The sequence below is a fragment of the Acipenser ruthenus genome, chromosome 2 (genome assembly GCF_902713425.1).
Source record: "Acipenser ruthenus chromosome 2, fAciRut3.2 maternal haplotype, whole genome shotgun sequence".
In the NCBI taxonomy this organism is placed as follows: domain Eukaryota; kingdom Metazoa; phylum Chordata; class Actinopteri; order Acipenseriformes; family Acipenseridae; genus Acipenser; species Acipenser ruthenus.
Window position 1 is genome coordinate 115,370,079 of NC_081190.1, and position 21,810 is coordinate 115,391,888.

Here is a 21,810-nt window from a genome sequence, read left to right on the forward strand (position 1 = left end):
TGCCACATAAATATTCATGGTAATTTTTATTTTGCATGCTGGTGTCATAATTTTTTTTTTTTTAGAATTCAGCTACCATTTTATTTGCACTTGGCTAGTTTACCTGCAGTTTGTGCCATTTACTTTGTTTATAAATGGGTCGGTGTGAGAAGTCCTTGTGCTTTCGATGTAATAAATGTCTCAATAAGCACATGAAACAGGTCGGCTGCAGTAAAGCACACACTGCACCTTGTGAAGCTCGTGCTGAGGCAGACTGGTGTCATTCCACATCTCTTGTATTTTCATTATGAAACGCTGCAGAGGCCAGGTCCATGTGGGATCAGAGTTCAGTTGAATCTCTCTCGGGTTACAGGATATTTTAGCTAGAGCCCACACTGATTTGATTGTTGCTGTGTTGTCAGAACCGCCTGGCTAATGTTCAGCATATGCAGTTTAATATAAGTCCATATAAGTGGCTTGCTCAAGGTCACACAGTGAGTCAGTGAGTGAGCCAGGATTTGAACCGGGGACCTCCTGGTTACAAGCCCTTTTCTTTAACCACTGGACCACACAGCCTCCTATAATTATTACAACTAATACATGGATGAATTTTCTTTTTTAAAGCTGTGCTTTTCTGGCTGAACTACAAGGCTGCATATGACAACTGGAACGAACAGCGATTGGCCTTGAATAAAGACATTCATGTGGCTACGAAAGAAGTGGTGGATAAGTTACCTGGGATCCAGCAAACCTCTGCTCAGGCTTTCAGTACACTGTTCCTTCAGCTGACCGTGAACGATTTAGGGATCTGTTTACCCATCACAAACCCTTCACAGGTACTGTACCATCTCAAATAATAATGTACCAAAAAGTCAAACTTATTTTTATTTATCTGCAATGCCAGCTTTAGAAAACAAATGTAAGTATATTTAACTTGAATAACAATATAAATAGTAATGGTAATAATAATCGTAGTTAAGTCATTTGTGTCCTGTCAATTTACAGTGATCTGGTAGCAGGTTACCTGACACAACAGTAAAGTGTTCTAAACAGTGGATAAGTAAATTGTAATGCGTGATACAGGTCTTGTTATGGAATTGAAATGCCTGTCGTAACACAATAAATACTAGCAACTGTCCAATTCATATTGAAAGAAGAAGAAATACTTATTGGTTACTATAGATTTTTTTTTTTTTTTTTACAATTATAAAATAATGACAGTTGTATTCCTTATTTCTTTAGAAAGGACATATACCAGTAATCGAAGGCATCATTTTACCCAGTCCCTCCTCTCCCAAAAGGAGTTATGAAGCAGGGGCCGGCAGATCTATAGGACAGAAAAAATATGAAAGAAAAGTAACATACAATTACTCTTAAAGATGTTCTATAAGATCATTTTTTCCAAACCATGCACTTCACACAGTAACACACATTTTTCTCTCCACTCCCAGGCCAATCACAGCATTGATTTTGATACAAGCTCCGCATTGGTTCTCACCATTGAGAGCACTATGATCACCGCCTGCTCCTCAGAGTCTCTGGTCAGCAAAGGTCACTTTAAAAACTTCTGCATACGATTTGCTGAGGGATTTGAAACAACTTGGGATGACTGGAAACCAGAAGCGAGAGGAGATATGGTCATGAATGCTTGTGAGTGTTTGCAATGTTGAAGTCTCAATTTCATATTAATGTTGCTTAAAAGGCCACATTTTACCTAAGTTCAGGAGATGCTCCAGTGCCTTTTATAGGAGGCTGTGTGGTCCAGTGGTTAAAGAAACGGGCTTGCAACCAGGAGGTCCCAAATCCTGGCTCAGCCACTGACTCACTGTGTGACCCTGAGCAAGTCACTGAACCTCCTTGTGCTCCGTCTTTCGGGTGAGACGTAATTGTAAGTGACTTTGCAGCTGATGCATAGTTCACACACCCTAGTCTCTGTAAGTTGCCTTGGATAAAGGCATCTGCTAAATAAACAAATAATAATTTAAAAAATAATATATTAATAAGCTGCAGCGCCATCTAGTGCTGCGCTATGCATTGCCAGCAATACAGTAGCCTTTGACTGACTGCTGCTGGCTACAGACAAAGACACAGATCTTGTTAATGTTACATATGTCTGTGACAGAAACAGGAACTGAACACCAGCTCTTGAATTGAGAAAAAATAACATTTTATTTATATACCGGTATATGAAAATGAAAAAAACAAGATTTAAGTAATTGCATAAGAACCTCCTGAACGTCATAAGGCAAGGGGAGAGGGGGAAAAAAAGAAAATGCATTTTGTTTTTTTAAATTGTATTTTTTATCACCAGGTGTGGTACCAGATGGCACATATGAAGTTTGTTCTAGAACCACTGGGCAACAGTCAGCAGGTATTCATCTTTCACACTGATAGAACTACCATGGGCGAGATATCAACAATTACAGCTGTTTTTCTTTGACTATTGGTTTTATGGTTTTAAGATTTATGCAATTCCTTCTGCAAATAAGGAAAGCAGTAAAGTAAAAAAAAAAAAAAAAAAAAAAAAAGCTGAAAAGGGGGGAAAACTTTATTTCCTTAAAGAAGCATTACCCTTTTTATTCATGAAGCTCTAATAATGTAGTGATCCTAGAATATTTCTGTAGTTTGATTGAAATATACAGCCGAACAGACCTTATAAATAGACAACACATTTGCTGTAGTTCTTCAAGGTTGAAATGCTCTTGTTTTTGGGATGTGTGTCGCTCAAACAGAGAGCAGTAGTGCTGGAACCTGGACCCTGAATGTGCTGTGGAAGATGTGTGGAATTGATGTCCATATGGATCCCAACATTGGAAAGAGACTCAACGCTCTTGGTAACACATTCACTTCCCTGACCGGGGAGGAGGATGTAGATGATATTGCTGACTTGAACTCCATCAATATGGCTGACATCTCGGATGAGGATGAACCCGACACCATGTCTCCCATCATCCATGCAGTAAGACTCTTTCATTGGCTTCCTTTTTTTACTGCTGTGTTTAGATGTCTGTACAGGTTACAACATTACTGCAGTCATTGCTGCAGAATTACATTAAATTAGTGTTCACCATTCTGCAGAGCGGCTGCCTTCATTGACTTGATTAGTAAAGAGAATTGATTTTGACAGCCTTTTGGTATTTAAGAACCAACCTGGCCTAAGTGATGGTATTATCAGGCTTTTTAAACTTCTTATTCTTGTTTGTCGTGAGCAAATATCATCTCAAATAAAACATTTGTCTGGCAGCATGGCAACTGTAAGGGCACTACAATCTGAACATCAGTACTATACAAGGTCTTCTACCTGTGACATTATCCACTACAATCTGAACATCAATACTATACGAGGTCTTCTACCTGTGAGATTATCCACTACAATCTGAACATCAATACTATACGAGGTCTTCTACCTGTGAGATTATCCACTACAATCTGAACATCAATACTATACGAGGTCTTCTACCTGTGAGATTAATATTATGTTTAAGCCTAAGGGACTATGACTGAATCAGTTACATCTGTTTTTTTGATTTATTATTATTATTATTATTATTATTATTATTATTATTATTATTATTATTGTTAATGTATTTAATTATATATTAGTTATTTTCTTATTGAAACATTAAATAAATACAAACATAATTCTAAAAATACCAAGTTACACTAAATGAATTGATTGTTCAGTTCAAACCTAATCCGCTTTTCTTTGAGTCCAGATTTGATTAAAAGAAATGTAAATGTTGTATTAAGTTATTCTGCACGTTTGTTTTAAACATACTACTTGTGTTTGTACTTTATCATGGCACCTGTGAACACCAGTTTGCATGTCAAGGTAAAGTACAGTAGAACTAATTACACCTGAAACCTCATTCTAGAATACGGAAGGACCTGCTGTAACTGGACTGGACTGCACTAGACTTACACTTCGGAAACGGCTTGTAAACCACCTGCTTGGTTTGAGTCCTAAAAGCCAGAGATATTCAGTCCCGGCTGAGTTTCCCAGTGCATTGTCATCTTGCGACAGTTCTCATTCTAGCAGATCCAGCCCCAAATCATCCAGGCCTCTCTCCTGGGGATGTGTATGTACAGCAGCAATCTACGTGTGTTTTCTTTTAGAGGGCTGTAATCACAGCCAAGCCAAATCAAGCTAGATTTTCTGCCTTTTTTCCTGTAATCTACTGGGGCTGTATTACAGGACAATTTCCTAACTGGCTTTCCTATCTTATCTTTCATGGTTAGGATAGAATGTTTTCTAATTTGGTATTACAAAAGCATTTCCTAAGTGTCTCATCCTATCCTAGCATTAGTTAGGAAATCCTTCTAACGCCAGTCTTATCCGTAAACGACTGATCGAGTCTGAGTAGAGCAGGTTACAGCTTGAGCTTCAGGTTACTGTCACCAGAATATACATTTATTTAAGTTATGGCGTCTAAACTCGATCTCAGTTGTGGTTCTAAATTTTACTCTGGAAGAGATTTTGATTGCTGGTGTGGAGGAAAATCTAAAAAATAATATTTGGAAAAATGTCCACAAGTGTTTCTTTTAGAAGTGAAAAAGAAGGCATGGGCTGACGTGGCAATGGCTGTTTCAGTCGTCGTGATAATCCTCGGACGATTATGCTGTCAATAAGTGAGCCACCTTGAGTGAAACCAAAAGAAGGGGCAGTGCTGAAAATGGAAAGAAAGCAGAGAAGGTCTGTCCTCAATAACCTCCCTGAACCTAGAAGAAAGGATCCTTGGAATAATTGGTCCCGTGTATACCGAAGGTACATTCGGATACACATCTACGATAAAATCTAGCGAACAACAATAAATAAATATCGGTATTTAAAAAATAAATAAATAAATACATAAATTAAGCAATACTTAATCATTTGCAGTCATAAACACCATTTTATTTTAATTAGGAATACCAACACACAACAATATCTAACAGACTAAAGTAAAGCTAAAAATAAGAAAAGTACTGTGATATCCGGTGTGAAAGAAAGTGTGTGATGTAATTGTGTACATTTAATCCAAACTTGGATTTTTCGAGTTGCATTACACATATGAGCCGCTGGTTATAGTTCAGTGGAGCGTTTCGCTGTGCAATACAATAGCACGACAGAATCAACACAGAATACTTCATATCTTATTCCTCAGTAAAGGTTCAAATATCAGTTAGCATAATCACCAGTCTTTCACCAGCGCGGGTGCAGGGGGTGTGGGGGTCCTCCCCCAGCGTTGGTGCAGGGGGGTGCGGGGGTCCGGGGCGGGTGCAGGGGGTCCTCCCCCGGCGCGGGTGCAGGGGGTCCTCTCCCGGCGCGGGTGCAGGGGGGTGCGGAGGTCCTCCCCCAGCGCGGGTGCGGGGTGGTCCGGGGGTCCTCCCCCACCCCCACAAATTTCTGGGTTTTGCTGGGGTCTAAAACTGCATATCCTGGACCAAAATATGTGCCTTGATAGGGCCCCAAAATTCAAAATAAGTGTATAACTTTGTGCATTTTTTATGATTTTAAGCGTTGAGATTTAAAGAGCAAGTAAAAATTATATGTGTTTATGAACAGTAATTACAAAACAATTTATTTATATAAAAATTTTAAAACCAGAAACCCGTCTTAGCACACAGTAAATTTCAAAGTAAGTAAAGTCCGCATAGTTAAGCAAACTCCATTTTTGCAATAATTTATTACACACAGCAAAAAAAGTGGTGAAAGAAAGACCGAACCAGACACCGATGAAACGGAAATTATATTACAGGCACAAAAACAAACAATGTCACATTATATAGATGCCATAATACCAAGTGAGACAAAAGAGAACAATGTGACGCAATTGCTAAATTGCTATTTTTTAATGTATTCCATTTTTTCTTTTGCATTTCATACACAAAAAAACGACACATTTGAAGTTTCTAAAAATATTCATGGAACCAACCAGTCCTTACATTTATTTTTAGTCTTCCAAGATTCTGAGTATACATACTTAACCATGTTGTCGTTTCTCATTAACTAGTCAGAGAATGCGCGAGTGCATAAATAAATAAATAAATAAATAAATACATTCATTTTTAAAAATGTGCTAATGAGAACTGTGATTTTGAACACTGTTGATTTTAGTTTTCAGTTCGTCTCTTTTGCATTTTCTGTAAACATTAATGCGATTTCTATAGTAAGTTGTATTATTTATTTCATTTTTAATATTTTTTTAAAATTCTGTTAATTGTTGCTTGATTAAAATAAATACAAACAACAATAAATAATGCATTGGCATTTACTTGAACAATGTAGCTTGAAAGTAAAAGTCCAGTCCATAAATATCAAGTTATAGGTATATGAAATGTAAAAACATGGAAATGACTTAACAAATGGAAAAGAGTAATGTCGGTGTACAAATTACATATGCAAATGGTTTTGGATATTTCTTATTCATTTTATTAATACAGATTAGCACAAACCGACATACCACTTCCTTAAGAGATTAGCATGAGCTACTACAGGAAATCTGGAGAAGATTCCCATTTTGGCTGGTGCTTGCAGTCTGACACAAAACACTGCAATACACGGCTTAATAGCTTTAATTTCTATTAAATTAAAAGTATGACTACTTAGTGTAGAAATCACATTAATGTTTATGTAGCACCCTGGACAAGGGTACAAGTTATTAACGTAGATTTTATACACTCTATTTAAGACTGTCAATGTAATACTGTAACAACAATGTAATGTTGTAGCTCAATTTTGCCAGAACGTGCCGCCAGGAGAGGCACTCAGATCGATGAGCCAACTATACAGCTGGTAAGTGCGTAGGTGTAAAACGTTTCAAAGTGAATGAAAACAGCCCATTCATTAATGCCTACATTTTTATACTGTGTATCAATGTTTGCAGCATGCCTTTTAGCACCCTAAAGCCCTTGCTTTTCTTTTTTGTGACGCGCAGTAGACAGTGCCACACCGGAGCGTCTATACCCAAGCGTCAATTCGGTAAAAAAAAAAAAACAATTCACGCAAAAATAACCCTCTCTCCCCCGACTGCTGCTCTTGTGTAATGTACAAAGAAAATATGCCTGTGTTTTGGGAAGATATGGAAAGTGTGACAAACAGAAGAGGAGGAGGAGGAGGAAGAGATTCGTACTGTATATCATAAGTTACTTTGAACATACATTTCCATTTGATTCGAACGTCTTAAAAAGTACATTTTAGATCGTCTTCTAAAAATAACAAACCGTTGTCTTTAGTCCTCTTGAGTACCGTGCCTATTTAAACATGGATACATAATGACAGTATGTATTTATGCGTATTTGTATGTGCGTGTTTGTGGTTTTTGTGTGTGTGTGTGTGGGTGTACTTTTTATCTGCATTTTGTTTGTAAGCTGTCAATAATATTACTTGACCACAGTTTTACAGCAACTGATTATGCAGTAAAAGATCTGACCGGTACATCTTGTAGCTCATTCATTTAATAAAGACTGAATCAGCAAAACAAAGCACATAAAAATAAAATAATCAACAGATATTCAGTAATTGTGCAATGCGAATATCCTTTCCTGATAATTGTACATGCTAGGTTTCAGATCGATCTTCTAAGTCAATGCATAAGACATGTTACAGTGCTATAACATATACTCACTGTATTTCATACACTTCGATTTAAAAAAAATCAGGTATAGTATGTGAATGTACAGTTCGGCCTTCATCACCAAAATCGCTTGTAAGCTTGAAACCGATTGGTCCATCGCGATTCACGGTGGCCATGGAAACATAAGCCCGGAAACAAAATGCCCTCAGAGAAGGAATGTTTTACTTGACTTGCATACGTAATGAATTGTGGAAATTTCCGCTATTTTACTGGAAGAAAATAAACATTTTGAATACTATTTACTGGAACATACGAGCACTGTAAAAAAAGAAAAAAATATATATTTTTGAAATAACTATTTTAGTCCGCTCATCTGGCAAAGTAGATGGCAATTTAGCCGGCCTCCGGCTGGAAATGAGAAGGATAAATCACCGACAGTAACTTGTTTGCGCGTCTACCTCCAACTGCATGCTGTCCTGTACATAACACGATGAACCACCTTCTCTCACGGGAGATGTTACACCTAGCTTACTGTTAAAAGTACACTTCCCAAAATATACTAATGGATTATTATGGTTCACTAGAATATGCTGTATATAATAATAACTAAAGGAAACATTCGTGCACTACAAAACTTAAACTATAAAGCAGGACAACAATAATACATGTGCATCATGTTCTCTTCTTTAGTTTCTTGCATGGTTTGTTCAGATCTTGCAAACTAACAATTTTCTTTTTCTAACCCAACAGATAGGAAAGGTTCCATCAAGTCCTAAATGTTAGGCAAGAAACTTAGGAAACTAACAAGTTAGGAACGTACTGTAATATGCTATTTTACTATCTTAAATTAAGATAGGAAAATAAGTTAGGAGAGCATTTTCTGTAATATCAATTCTCCTAAACTTGTAGTTAGGACCTTCTATCTCTGAAGATAAGATGAGAATATCACTTCGGATGCTTTTGTAATATGACCCCTGGTTCACAACCTCGGTCATGGCGTTACCCTAGCAGTCCAAGTTTTTTGTTTCAGCCAGGAATTTTATATTCTTATTAAATATTCCCAATACACATCAGACAACATTCACATTGTCGCAAAGAGAAAAATGAAGATGATAAAGGAAAAAAGGGAACTAGTTGAAACAAAAAACAAGGCTCTTAGGATTTGACAGCCAGTGTAAGTCCTTTTTCACCCATAAGTGCTGTGTGTGGAAAATGTTAGAGTATTTGAAGCAAATGAGCTGACAAAGTACTGAAAGCTGGCCTGAGCTGGCAAGTAATCACAGTGCATGAAATCCAGTAGTTGGTTCTGACTCTATTATTCTTGGTTTAGCTGCTCTATGAATGCTCCCCTTAGCTACTTAGACATATTGCTTAAAAAAAAAAAAGAAAGAAGAAAAAAATCAATTGGTCAATACAAATAGGTACTGGCAGTCATTCAGCTCAAATAGATGGGGGGAAGGTTCCTATGGTGTTCTAGGGGGTGCTGGCGCTTTTAATTGGAAACTGATTTTGCTTTTGATTTGTGCATGCTGTGTATGATCTCGGGGTTCGATTCTGTTTGATTTTTGTTTGTGCACATCTGAGTTGTTTGCTCATTTTTGTCGGCATGGTCTTCCATGTAGGAGCCAATTGAGCATCGGCGCCAGGGATTGACTGGGGGCCCGACAGCTGAAGGGCGAGGAAGGAAGTTCACGAAACGCTTAGTGGACACCAGAGAACTGAACGAGCAGGCTAAAGTTATCGATGACCTAAAGTAAGCACGCATGAGATACTGATCTCTGTTCTTTTATTCCTGGTATTCATTCGTTTATTCAATGCGATCATCGTTGAATTGAGATGTGTGTTTTTAATATAGCTTAGGCTTGTTTCAGTGTGTTTGGCAAGTTTTCCCAGTGCTGTTTTCAATTGTAATTGTATGTAATACTTCTGTACTGCTGCTGTTAGAACCTTACCCTTGCATCAGCAGTGTTTTCTTAGTAGTACAGCACAATATTGTTCATGTTTTAAACAAATACAAATGGTGGATGTTTTAAAAAAGGCATTCAGTATACTAACATACATTTGTTTCCATGCTTTTAGAAAATTAGGGGCAAGTGAAGGGACCATAAATCAAGAAATCCAACGCTATCAACAGCTTGAGTCTGTAGCAGTGAATGACATCCGGAGGGATGTCAGAAAGAAGCTGAGGAGATCCAGCATGAGGGTGAGAGGACCTTTTCAACACTCTCAGGGGTGGATGTACTGGCATAGGCCAGTCGCAGTGCAAACCACTTTCAACACTCTCAGGGGTGGATGTACTGGCATAGGCCAGTCGCAGTGCAAACCACTTTCAACCCTCTCGGGTGGATGTGCTGGCATAGGCTAGTCGCAGTGCAAACCACTTTCAACACTCTCAGGGGTGGATGTACTGGCATAGGCCAGTCGCAGTGCAAACCACTTTCAACACTCTCAGGGGTGGATGTACTGACATAGGCCAGTCGCAGCGCAAACATACCACAATTTGCATTTTCGTTGTGACAATTCTCAAAGTATACATTTTGTTGTATGTACTAAGAGAAAATATGTTAATGAAGAGAGCTGCAATATGCCAAGTTAAATATTTGTTGCGTCATTTTGGCAAGAATTGCGAGAGTCGTGCGATATAAATAATGAAAGGCAGTTTAATCTAATCAGATTCTATAGTGGGGACCCAACCTTCATCCCCAAAAAGCTTTTCATAATCATACAGCAGCCCCTCGCTAAACCGGACATGTTTGTCCAACATAAGGACGTGTCATTGTGCTGAAATAACACTAATGTATTTTGGGTAGGCTACGTATTACATTATGTAAACATATAAATCTGTACAGTATACCTATACAGTATACAGTAGTAAAATCAAATGAATACCTAGCGCACTTTCTTTTTACTTCATGCTGCTGCATTGTACACATTGGTGTACATTGCGAATAAAAGATTATTTTAAATTGAAACTAAATGATTTCAGTTTTTTTTTTTTTTTAAATCGAAGAGGGTAATGCGGGTACGAAGTACCCTTTCTCTTCTCGCAACACTCGTTCTTGCTGAAGACGATGTCTCCTCCCTGTTGCAATCGCAGCGGCCATGGTGAGGGGATAGTGCTTTCCATACTGCCTTTTAAAGGTTTGCTAATTGCGACCGCTTAAAATTGATGCAATTGTAAGTGTCGCAATTGCCAGCAGCTTTAGTACATCTCATTATAGTTGAGAACCCTCATGCTCATTATCTCCACCCCATGTTTGTGAATTTATGCAGGAACGCCCATAACTGCATATTCATCTAACCGCAAAGAGAAATTGCTGCTGCAAAGCATTCCCTAAAAAGTCGCTAACAGCATTGTGCATGTTTAGTACGTTTCATCCCAGACTTCCGACTCATCTGCAATTGGTTTATGACTATTGAGACAGCCGCAACATGTTAGTACATCTACCCCTATGTTTTGGCGGAAAGAGGTGATTAGTACCACAAACAAAATTCAATAACATGGTATACTGGCTGTCTAGTCTGAGACAAAGTAAATCACTTAGCAATAAAATCAATATAATATGGGGTTTGCACAAATGAGATTAATAAAAAAATGTTCTTAAACCAATTTTTTGATTTTTTTTTTCTTCTGCAGGCAGTGGGGAATATTAAATGACCTTTTTTTACTTGTGTGTTTTAAACAGGCAGCTTCTTTAAAAGACAAATGGGGTCTAGGATACAAACCCAGTAATAGTAGGTCAAAGAGTATAGCCACTACTGGGAGACCTCCACTGAAGAGGCTGGAGCGTGCCAGGTAATGTAGACTTCACTAGAATTACTTTACAGTTTTTATTATCCAGAGTGGGCTTATCCAAAGAGAACATAGTTCTTTTTTTTTGTTTGTTTGTACAAATTCCTTTCTAAAATGTTATTGATTTCAATGAAGATGTCCTTGATTTATATTTCTAGATACAGTTCTATTAATACAGTATAATCACATTTCCAACTAGCAAAAGTAACTTTGTTTTGAAGTATCGCACTAGTTAAATACAGTTCAATGAATACAGTATGATCTGTCGATAAGCTCCTACTAGCACATTTCCAGCTAGCTTTGTTTTGAAGTATCACGCTAGTTAAATACAGTTCAATGAATACAGTATGATCTGTCGATAAGCTCCTACTAGCACATTTCCAGCTAGCTTTGTTTTGAAGTATCACGCTAGTTAAATACAGTTCAATGAATACAGTATGATTTGTCGATAAGCTCCTACTAGCACATTTCCAGCTAGCTTTGTTTTGAAGTATCACACTAGTTGGATATAAAGCGTTATGTGAAATGGGGATATACATATTTCTTTGGCCCTTTGTGTATTAGCTCTAGAATAGGAGATGGTGAAGACCAGCCAGATATCCGTGTAGATGCCAGCTCCCCTGGACCACGAGTGACCTTCAACATACAGGACACGGTAAGAGCAGTCCAACAATCAGCTTGCTTTACAAATACTAGCTTACTGTAACTAGCTTGTAATCAGGTGGATCTGAACGACCCGAAATCCCTTTTCAGAGGTTTTCTTTTAATACATAATGCTTCATATTTGTCTTTTAAGCAAGATGCATTTCTTTCTTAATAAGGAAGATTGCAATTCACAACTACTCCCTTTTTTGTTCAGAGCCTACTTGACTACTTGATTGTGAAACAAATTCATGTTACTGTATTATGTTCGACATGTGCTGGAAAAACAAAAACTGCTCCCTTGTCTTTTATAAAAACTGCTCCCTTGTCTTTTAGTTTATTTAATATTTGTTATTCATGTAACTCTGGTTATTTAACATGTGATACCTGTGTAAGTTATAAGAAATTCAAGTCGAACCACACAAGCTACATGATGTACCTTTGTAGTGGATTTAAATAACCCTTTCTTACATTCATGCTGCTGTGGAGTGTGACACGGAAAGCAGTGTCTGGTGTGCTTGCCATGTCCTAGGGTGTCCTGCACAGTTTTGTTTATACAGCTGATTTGTGGCTGTGGTTATGACAATAACAAATATCAAAGCATTTGAGAAAAAGGCTTACATAAAGAAAAGCATGCACGAATGGTAAAGATATTATTCTGAATGCTACACAGATGGAAATCCTATTGAATTCACTTTTTTAATTACATTTTTGTTTAATTTCTAATGTGTGTATTTTTCTCTGCATTAATGAAGTTAAATAATTCCGCTTTTGCCATTACACAGCAGTCCTGTAGTCCTGCTGAAAAGTGTTTCAAGGTATTTGTAAATAAAATAAAAATAAAACAATCAAGTCTTAATCTTGTATGCAACTAACACAACTAACCAAACAAAATTCTATCCTGATTATCTGCCTTTTTCTACAACTTGCAAATTCAGTACAATAGAATATTTAGAAAAAAGGCCAGTTTTAAAAGAGTGTTATTGAAGACTTGCAATAAATATGAAATGGTAGTGTGGTCTTCTCATGAAAAGTTACAAATACCTAAATATTTTTAACAGTAAAATACAATTACGTATGTTTTGGTCAGTTTTGAATAGGAACACCTGGTCATATGGCTTATATTTGCCTTGTTGGGTGTCCTTTTTATGTCACTTTTGTATGAAATATTTGAAATAAAACACAGGAATTAGTGTTCACTGTAGGTTGCTAAATTTGTTGGAGAACATATGGATATGAATAAAAAAATCCAGGGTCTTACAGTTGTCTGTGTGTTTTGAGAGTGCCCACACCTACTTTGCCCCCCTTCAGTCCTGCAAACTAGGGCATACTAGGGACTCTTGACTTGCTTTCCATTGTGTGGGATCGTGAGATTTCCATCCACCCCTCTGGAAGTTGGCGCTTCCATGCCATATGCACATGTTAGACAATCCTATCCATGCTTATGTCAGTCTCTCATCACTTCTACACAGCAGTGTCAATCTGCCACCATTTAGATCAAATGAATAAGACCTTGCGATGTATATTTCGAGGTATTAAGAAATGATGATGGCACAGACTGTACAGACAAGATTAGGAGATCTAAGGTTAGGTAGTACACTAGAAGGATTTTCTTCTATAGTAGATTTGATGAACTTGCATGTGACTACTAACACATTATTTGTGATTCACAGGGTTAATTGATTTTCTCTTCTCTCCTATATGGTACACTGTAACCATTGGGTTATGGGGTTCCCTATTTCAATTATGCTTTTTCCTTTGTTGGTGGTGTACTTGGTATATTTTGGTTTTCAATTATAAAAGAAATATTGTGCCAATCATCTTTTTTTTTGGATTGATTGTAAAACTGCAAAGTATAGAGATACTTTACCCATTGCTTGATAGTATGTGTTTCACAAATTACTTTTCCAGGTAAGTGAAATACATACAAATGAATGAATATTCGGATGAAGCTTGAAAGTGGTTACTTGGAGAATTTTCCATATGTACAATTAATTGGATAGCTGGCCAAGTAACTTGTTTCAGGCTGGGTAATATCTGTTACTTTACATGGAATACTATAGCATCGATGGATGTTTTAATTTTTGCGGCTGTACTTTTCTGCTTCAGTTGAACCATTTCCATATGGAAGTCATGCAACCCCCATTGCTGTTCCTTCATTTATCTTTTTAACACTTCTGTCTGCTCAACTAAAAATGCATGAACTCTGAGCGCTTGAGAAAAATCTCACTAAAATAAGAGCTAGCTTTCAGCTGATATCACCCAAACTCAACGTACTGTGTATTTGTGTACTGTTTGTAGCAAATTCTGTATCCTTCTGCAGCATCTAGTATATAGTCATTGGTGAATAGAGGTAACATTTAAAACATAAACAAAGTGACTGTACTTTTCAGGTGTTTAGAATTGGTAAACTTTTTTTTTTTTTACATGTTTAACTAACGTAATTTGTTTTTGCTTAATCTGGTCATCATTAAAAAGTGTATTTGATCTGTTGGTTTATTTTGATCTGCTTTAGATCTACTGTAGTATCAGATTCATGCAGTTCCCTTTTTCTTTGGATTATTCCAGGACAATTTATTTGTCGCAAATGAACAATACTCCTTAGAGCAAAGATATATATATATATATATATATATATATATATATATATATATATATATATATATATATATATATATATATATATATATATATATATATATATATTACTTTAGTCATATCTGAAAAAGTATAGTCACTTTTACAAAAATATAGAACATTTCAAAATCTGTATGCTGTCCTCCCCCTCATCAAAATATATAAGGGATAAATAGATTTTGGCTGATATCTGCTGAATAAAGCTAATGTGATATATGATCTGAAATCAATTGAAGTAACCATGAATTTTGAATTTTTTTGTGCGGCAATCAGTTTCCGGAGGAGACAGAACTGGACCTGTTGTCAGTCACCATTGAAGGCCCACCTCATTTTCCATCCGTTAGTGAAGGATTATGTTCAGTGTTCAGTACACCCAACACTCCGGTTGTGTTCTCACCAACCATTCCCTTCCAGCATGAAGATAGCCGGCGAGACGACAGCCTGTCATCGTCCAGCGAAGACTCTGACAAAGAGGAGGATTATGACAGGGAGAGACCCTGCTATTACAGGAGAACACCGTAAGCCTCCCGCTCGTCCCTTTCAGTGTTACTGCTCGTCACTGCCTACTGTACTACTACATTTGAAAAGCTTTTGTAATGCAGTTAAAAAGGGCTTTATTGTGTGTCACAAAGTAGATAAAACACTAAACCAATTTGGCCAGTTTCACTCCTTCCTAGTTCCAGTAAAAATGTTTTTAATAGTTTACTATCTTGTATGAGTTTTTAAGAAGATCTTTTCAATCATGCACACATTTATGTTGTGAATATCACCTGGCTACAATAAATAATGTTGTTTATTCTGTATTGTAGTCTGTGTATTAACGCACCATTTTCCTCTTCTTTACACAGGAGTTGTGTAAGTGATGCATTGTTTACTCGCAACACAACTGTTGTGTTAATTAGACAGCTTCTTTCCTTGTGTGGTTCATATAAAAGAAAGGTCTTGATAATCAGTGGTTAAATGAAATTGTCTCCTAGGCAAACTTCCCGCAAGAAATCCTCGGGATTCGCTGCTGTGAGCCAGCTGTTCAGTGAGCGCTGGCCGGGAACGCCTGCAAACAAAAGCATTTTGAGTGCCACTACTGAGAGAAACATAGATTTTGAGCTGGATATTCGAGTCGAGATCGACAGTGGGAAATGTGTGCTGCATCCAACTACCCAGCCACCAGAACACGATGACATAAGCCTGCAAAGGTAATTGGTTCAGCTGTACAAGTTTTAATTACACGTTCTGTTTCATTATTGTTGCTTACAAATTACTGCAGCCCATTCTAGAGTGAACAAAATCAAAACAATTAAAACATACTTTTTAGAACATTAAAGAGACTACTTTTACAAGACTAATTCTCTGTTTTGAAAGATCTCGTTTTTCAGGTGTGTGTTGGTACGGTTTTGATAATGCGCATTACTATCAATAGAAATGAAAAGCAGCTAGTGGAGCAGCATGTTGAAATCAAGCACTTTAAACAATCCACATATAATGTTGTTGTTGTTGTTGTGTATTGTTAGGAGGTACAGCTATGGCCAAAAGTTTTGCATCACCCTATAGTATTTACTAAAAGTTGAATGAAACCTGCTGAATAATGTTACGTTAACATATTGAATCACATAGCGCTTTGTAGTTTTCCACATACTTAACGATAAAACTGATAAAAATAAAAAAAGTCTGACATTTCGAAATCTTACATGAAATACTGTACTACTCGTATGGCTTCCAGTAGACTTTTGCGAAATTTTGTAGTTTCTTTGATGTATGTGATGTTAAATAAAATATCTGAATTATGCTCATATTTTTTTTTTTTATTGTGCCTCAATCCTACAATTCTGGGTGATGCAAAACTTTTGACCATAGCTGTTGTGCAAGTCTGTGTTTTGATAGAAACTGTGATGATTTCCTGCTATCACTTCTACAGGAGTTATGACCGAAGTTCAAGGAGCTTGGATCAGGAGTCTCCACCAAAAAAGAAGAAACTTCAGCCAACTTACACTTCAGCTACACATTTGCTGTCTGGAAAGAAAGTGCCATCTTCTCTACAGACCAAGTCAAGTGATTTTGAGACTACAGTATTTTACATACCTGGAGTAGATGTAAAGGTAACACTTTCAACCACCTCAATACTCGATATGCAGTGTTTTAGTAAGAAGAAAGCTGTGTAAAAGAATATCACATATGAGGTGCTCTGTTTCGGTATAATCTAGACTTGTTTTTAGCAAGTCTGTGTTCAAGACCAGCAATCAGATTGTAAGTGGTCACAACATATATTTATTTGTATATGGAAGAGGCCTCTATGAACTCTTTGATCCCATTCAAGCACACAATGCTGTTTTTAAGGAAAACTAATCAGAATGAATAGAACAGTGCTTCCAATCAGTAAGATGGGTGTACTTCTGATCTCAAGCAGCTAACTGTTGATTTTGAGAACTCCTAAACAAGTCTGTTTGATTGTGCAGGTGATTATACCATGTGAGGTTATACCATGCCTCCCATTTCTTTTAATATGAGAAACTTGCTGTTTAATAGTTGACATGTTAGCATTACATGTTGATTAAGCGCAGGTAAGATGTCTGTCCCGTTAGAAGCTGATCAAAGTTAAGTTTAAAGTTTTTCTGCATTTCTTTTGGTTCTTAGTTTAAATAAATAATGATGACCCTTCTTTATTTTGCACTGAACCACAGCTGCACTACAATTCTAAGACTATGAAGACAGAATCGCCAAATGCTTCCAGAGGATCCTCTTTGCCAAGAACCTTTTCCAAAGAGTCCAAACTGTATGGTATGAAAGACAGTGGCACTGCCCCTCCTCCCACTACAACCCAAAGCAAGACTAACATGCTTCTTCCTCCCCCACCCCCACCTCTCCCGTCAGGTACTGGTAGCACATCTTAGCACTCATTGATTATCCCTGCATGCTCACATAAACCCCAATCATTCTCGCTTTCTTTTAGATTTTTGTCCAGGTAATTGGTTGTTGCTAGTTATCTTTATAAAATACTTCATGCATCTTTTTCTCTCAGTGGAGTTTGTATTTAGATTCAGAGCACTATTGGGAGTAGCTCAAAGGAAAAAAATAAATTGACTGCGTAGACATGAAGTGTTAAAAAAAAAAGGTCAAATACTTTGTAACAATAATGTACGTGCAGTACTTTAATAGTTTGTTGGCCTAAGTAAATAATGTGCTATCGTTAAAGGTCAGATTAATTCAGTACTGTATAGGCTTAGCTTTGTCACTTGGAAACTGGGGAATCTGCATTTGTTTAAAGTCTCTCAAGAGGGATACATTTCAACATTCTGTGTCAGGTTTATTTAGTCCTTTTTGTAGAATGCCAGTGTTAACGTATTGTATACATTCACCATGTCGTAGCCAAAGGGAAAGGAAGTGCCGGGGTGAAAGCAGCGAAGTTGTATGCATGGGTGGCACTACAGACGCTGCCAGAGGAGATGGTCATCAGCCCATGCCTGCTGGATTTCCTTGAGAAGGCCCTGGAAACCATACCAATAACTCCGATTGAGAGGACGGGTAAGGGCTAGGGTTATACAAAACAAGCTCATTTCTGTGGAGAAAATATAGAACAAATGTCCCATCCAGCCTTTCATTCTGCATTGGTAATAAAAAGAAAATATTGTGGGTGACACTTGTTAGACTGATTTGCTTCATGATCTATTTTGCATGTTTCTGAGTGTGATGAACATCCATTTAGGATCATTTTGTAAGATATTTTGAGGGTAGTGTGTGTTGCTCATGGATGACATAAATACAAATACTTCCATGTAGGGAAATACAAATAAAATGGTATGTCCGGTGTGACAGGGTGACTGGGCGGTGACGTCAGGCAGAAGCAGGAAATAGAGTACTGACACCAGGCACTGCAGTTTTTAAAGAAAGACGCGGCTGGCCGCCGTTTTATTTAATAATACAAAAATAAATAAAAGGTTTGAACAAAAAAAAACACTGTGCTCACAGAGCCAAAAATAAAACAGGTAAACAAAAACAAGTCACGAACACAAAGTATAAATAAACTATACAGGTCAGGCTGGGCAGTCGCTGTCACTGTTCCTGTAATAGTATACTTAAATGTTTAAGTCTCGTTTTCTCACGTTCTCTCCGCTCTCGTTCCTCCTCTCAAACGCCCACCTCGAGCTGGAGAGCTGCAGCCTTTTTATATCGTGGCCGAGGGGTTTAACTAGCTTGCAATTAATTATTCTATTACCCCTCGGCCACAATCTGCACGAGTTTTTCAGTTACTGTGGATGGGGTTTCCCATCCACGCTACTACCCAAAATAAACAAACATTCGGCTACGCCGTCATTTAAACAAAACAATAACAAAACATACGGTGCTCGCCGTCATCGATACATTTAACCAATACAATAATAATAATAATAATACAAAATAACACAGGGGCGGAGGGGGACCCCGTTCTAAAATAAAATAAACAAATCAATGTACAGGGCACCTCGCCCTGTTGCACCCGGTTTTAACAGTTCTGTGGGAGATGATTTCAATTTGAATTCCTGTCATGGAATAATGTCCTACATACAGTAGATGCTGGTTATTAGCATGGAATACTGTCCTACATACAGTAGATGCCTGTTATTAGCAACCCTGATAAAGACAGCTTTCGGTTATTAACAACATTTTCACGGGAACCAATCCCATCCTATAAACTAATGTTAATGGATTTCAGATATTAGCAACTGTCTGCTGCTTAATGCCAACTTTTTTTTTTACAATTTCTATGGCTGCGGCACGCACATGAATACATCGCGCGCACGCATCACAGCGTCTATTTATGTATCAGCCTTCATAACGCAGATGCACATTTATTGAGTCTGATTGCTGTCTGTCATCATGGCTTCAGAACGTGTAGACCTTTCTATAGCCGATAAAGTTCGGATTCTGGAGGCACTACGTGCACCCGGTGCTAAACAAGTACGGGTAGCACAAAAGTTTGGCGTCTCAAAATCTGTTGTATGCCGCATTTTGAAATTGACTATGAAGCTGCACGCAAAATTGAGAGTGATTTACAGCTGGAGGTGGCGAATTGTAAAAAAACAAACATTAGACAATTACTTATTTTAAAATGATGCTTCTGTATTAAATGTAAGTCCTGTATACCAAGTTTGTTTCCTGTTTGTAAGGATATTGATAGTACATTGTTGTAGTACTATGTGTACAATACAGTACTGGGTATACAGTTTGCTTTACACATCCGTGTAGTATTAGTAAACAGTTGTTTGTTCTGATATTTGGTGTTTTTGGTGTTTTATTTTTTCACAGTGTAATGAACCAAGACGTGTATTTCAGTGTGCTGTTTCTACAACTATAGTATACATTGTTTCTCCATATACATACACTTGAAAATGTGGCTTTTCGCTTTATAACAACGTTCGGTTAATAACAACTTTTTGCTGGGAACCGAGTGGTTGCTAATAAGGGGCATCTACTGCAATTTGAATGCTAAATATATTGCACATAGAAGGAAGGAAGGTCATTGTGAAGTATTTGCACTTCTCATGTTTTAATTCCAGGGAAACCAGCAGTACTGCTTGTATCTGATATTGTAATGAATGTGTTTATGTCCCTTTGTTAAATTGTATATATGTGAATCCTGTTGCTGTTTGCTGCTGATGCCATTTCTTGACTCTCCTGTAATGACAGCTGTCAGCGCTCAGGATGAAGACATGGCTCAGTTTGACCCTGTGGACCAGCTGGAGGAGTCCACCACATCCCTGGTCTCGTCCTCCACATCAGCTTACTCCTCATTCCCTGTCGATGTGGTGGTTTATGTGAGGGTGCAGGTATGTTGGTTCTTCTCTTATTGCAAACTAACAATTGAAAATAGAGTGAATTGGGTCTAGACAGTTGGTTCAAACATATTAGGATAGTAGGATAAAATGAGGCTGTGTGTTCCAGTGGTTAAAAAATTAGGCTTGTAACCAGGAGGTCCCCGGTTCAAATCCCACCTCAGCCACTGACTCATTGTGTGACCCTGAGCAAGTCACTTAACCTCCTTGTGCTCCGTCTTTCGGGTGAGACGTAGTTCTAAGTGACTCTGCAGCTGATGCATAGTTCACACACCCGAGTCTCTGTAAGTCACCTTGGATAAAGGCGTCTGCTAAATAAACAAATAATAATAATATTAATAATAATAACAATAATATTAATAATAATAATAATATTAATAATAATAATAATAATATTTAGTATTTGGAAATTAGCGTGTTAATCTTGTATCAATGGAATTAAGTAAATGATACAGGTTGAAACATAATTTCCAGCATTACCTTTTTTTTTTACTACCGTACAGTTATGCCAGTTATGCACTGATATGATGACATTACATTTCGTTATTCACATTAAAATATCGTTTGATAAATAACTTTGCACTGATTTATTTTTCTTAGCCATCTCAGATCAAATTTAGCTGCCTGCCCATGTCGAGAGTGGAGTGTATGTTGAAGCTGCCTTCCTTGGACCTGGTGTTCTCATCAAACCGAGGAGAGCTGGAGACTCCGCCCACTGCCCACACAGCAGATGGGGGACACCCTGCTGGCCCCACCCCCCCCTTCGCTCAGAACAGCGTAAAGAATGCAGCCAATAAAGGTACTACACTACACCCTGCTGCCCCCTCCTGATAAAGGTACTACACTACACCCTGCTGCCCCCTCCCAATAAAGGTACTACACTACACCCTGCTGCCCCCTCCCGATTAAAGGCACTACACTACACCCTGCTGCCCCCTCCTGATAAAGGTACTACACTACACCCTGCTGCCCCCTCCCAATAAAGGTACTACACTACACCCTGCTGCCCCCTCCCGATTAAAGGCACTACACTACACCCTGCTGCCCCCTCCTGATAAAGGTACTACACTACACCTTGCTGCCCCCTCCCGATAAAGGTACTACACTACACCCTGCTGCCCCCTCCCGATAAAGGTACTACACTACACCCTGCTGCCCCCTCCTGATAAAGGTACTACACTACACCCTGCTGCCCCCTCCCGATAAAGGTACTACACTACACCCTGCTGCCCCCTCCCGATAAAAGTACTACACTACACCCTGCTGCCCCCTCCTGATAAAGGTACTACACTACACCCTGCTGCCCCCTCCCGATAAAGGTACTACACTACACCCTGCTGCCCCCTCCCGATAAAAGTACTACACTACACCCTGCTGCCCCCTCCTGATAAAGGTACTA

The 21,810-nt window shown here is 38.1% G+C and overlaps 1 protein-coding gene across 8 annotated transcripts in view; it reads left to right on the forward strand.

The window, feature by feature from the left end:
* The window catches only part of LOC117409428 (bridge-like lipid transfer protein family member 1), a 127,418-nt gene that overhangs the window by 92,126 nt on the left and 13,482 nt on the right, over positions 1-21,810 (forward strand). For 2 of the 8 annotated variants that reach the window (XM_059006497.1, XM_059006500.1), the window contains 18 exons: positions 604-815; positions 1,222-1,335; positions 1,431-1,629; positions 2,291-2,350; positions 2,712-2,938; positions 3,855-4,058; positions 9,158-9,288; positions 9,615-9,738; positions 11,222-11,331; positions 11,893-11,983; positions 12,756-12,788; positions 14,881-15,125; positions 15,585-15,800; positions 16,520-16,700; positions 17,283-17,472; positions 17,968-18,123; positions 20,266-20,405; positions 21,012-21,210. In XM_059006497.1, coding sequence (XP_058862480.1) covers positions 604-815; positions 1,222-1,335; positions 1,431-1,629; positions 2,291-2,350; positions 2,712-2,938; positions 3,855-4,058; positions 9,158-9,288; positions 9,615-9,738; positions 11,222-11,331; positions 11,893-11,983; positions 12,756-12,788; positions 14,881-15,125; positions 15,585-15,800; positions 16,520-16,700; positions 17,283-17,472; positions 17,968-18,123; positions 20,266-20,405; positions 21,012-21,210 — 2,832 coding nt within the window. The remainder of the gene's footprint in view (positions 1-603; positions 816-1,221; positions 1,336-1,430; positions 1,630-2,290; positions 2,351-2,711; positions 2,939-3,854; positions 4,059-9,157; positions 9,289-9,614; positions 9,739-11,221; positions 11,332-11,892; positions 11,984-12,755; positions 12,789-14,880; positions 15,126-15,584; positions 15,801-16,519; positions 16,701-17,282; positions 17,473-17,967; positions 18,124-20,265; positions 20,406-21,011; positions 21,211-21,810) is intronic. The other 6 variants (XM_059006501.1, XM_059006502.1, XM_059006498.1 and 3 more) reach the window with 6 other exon arrangements.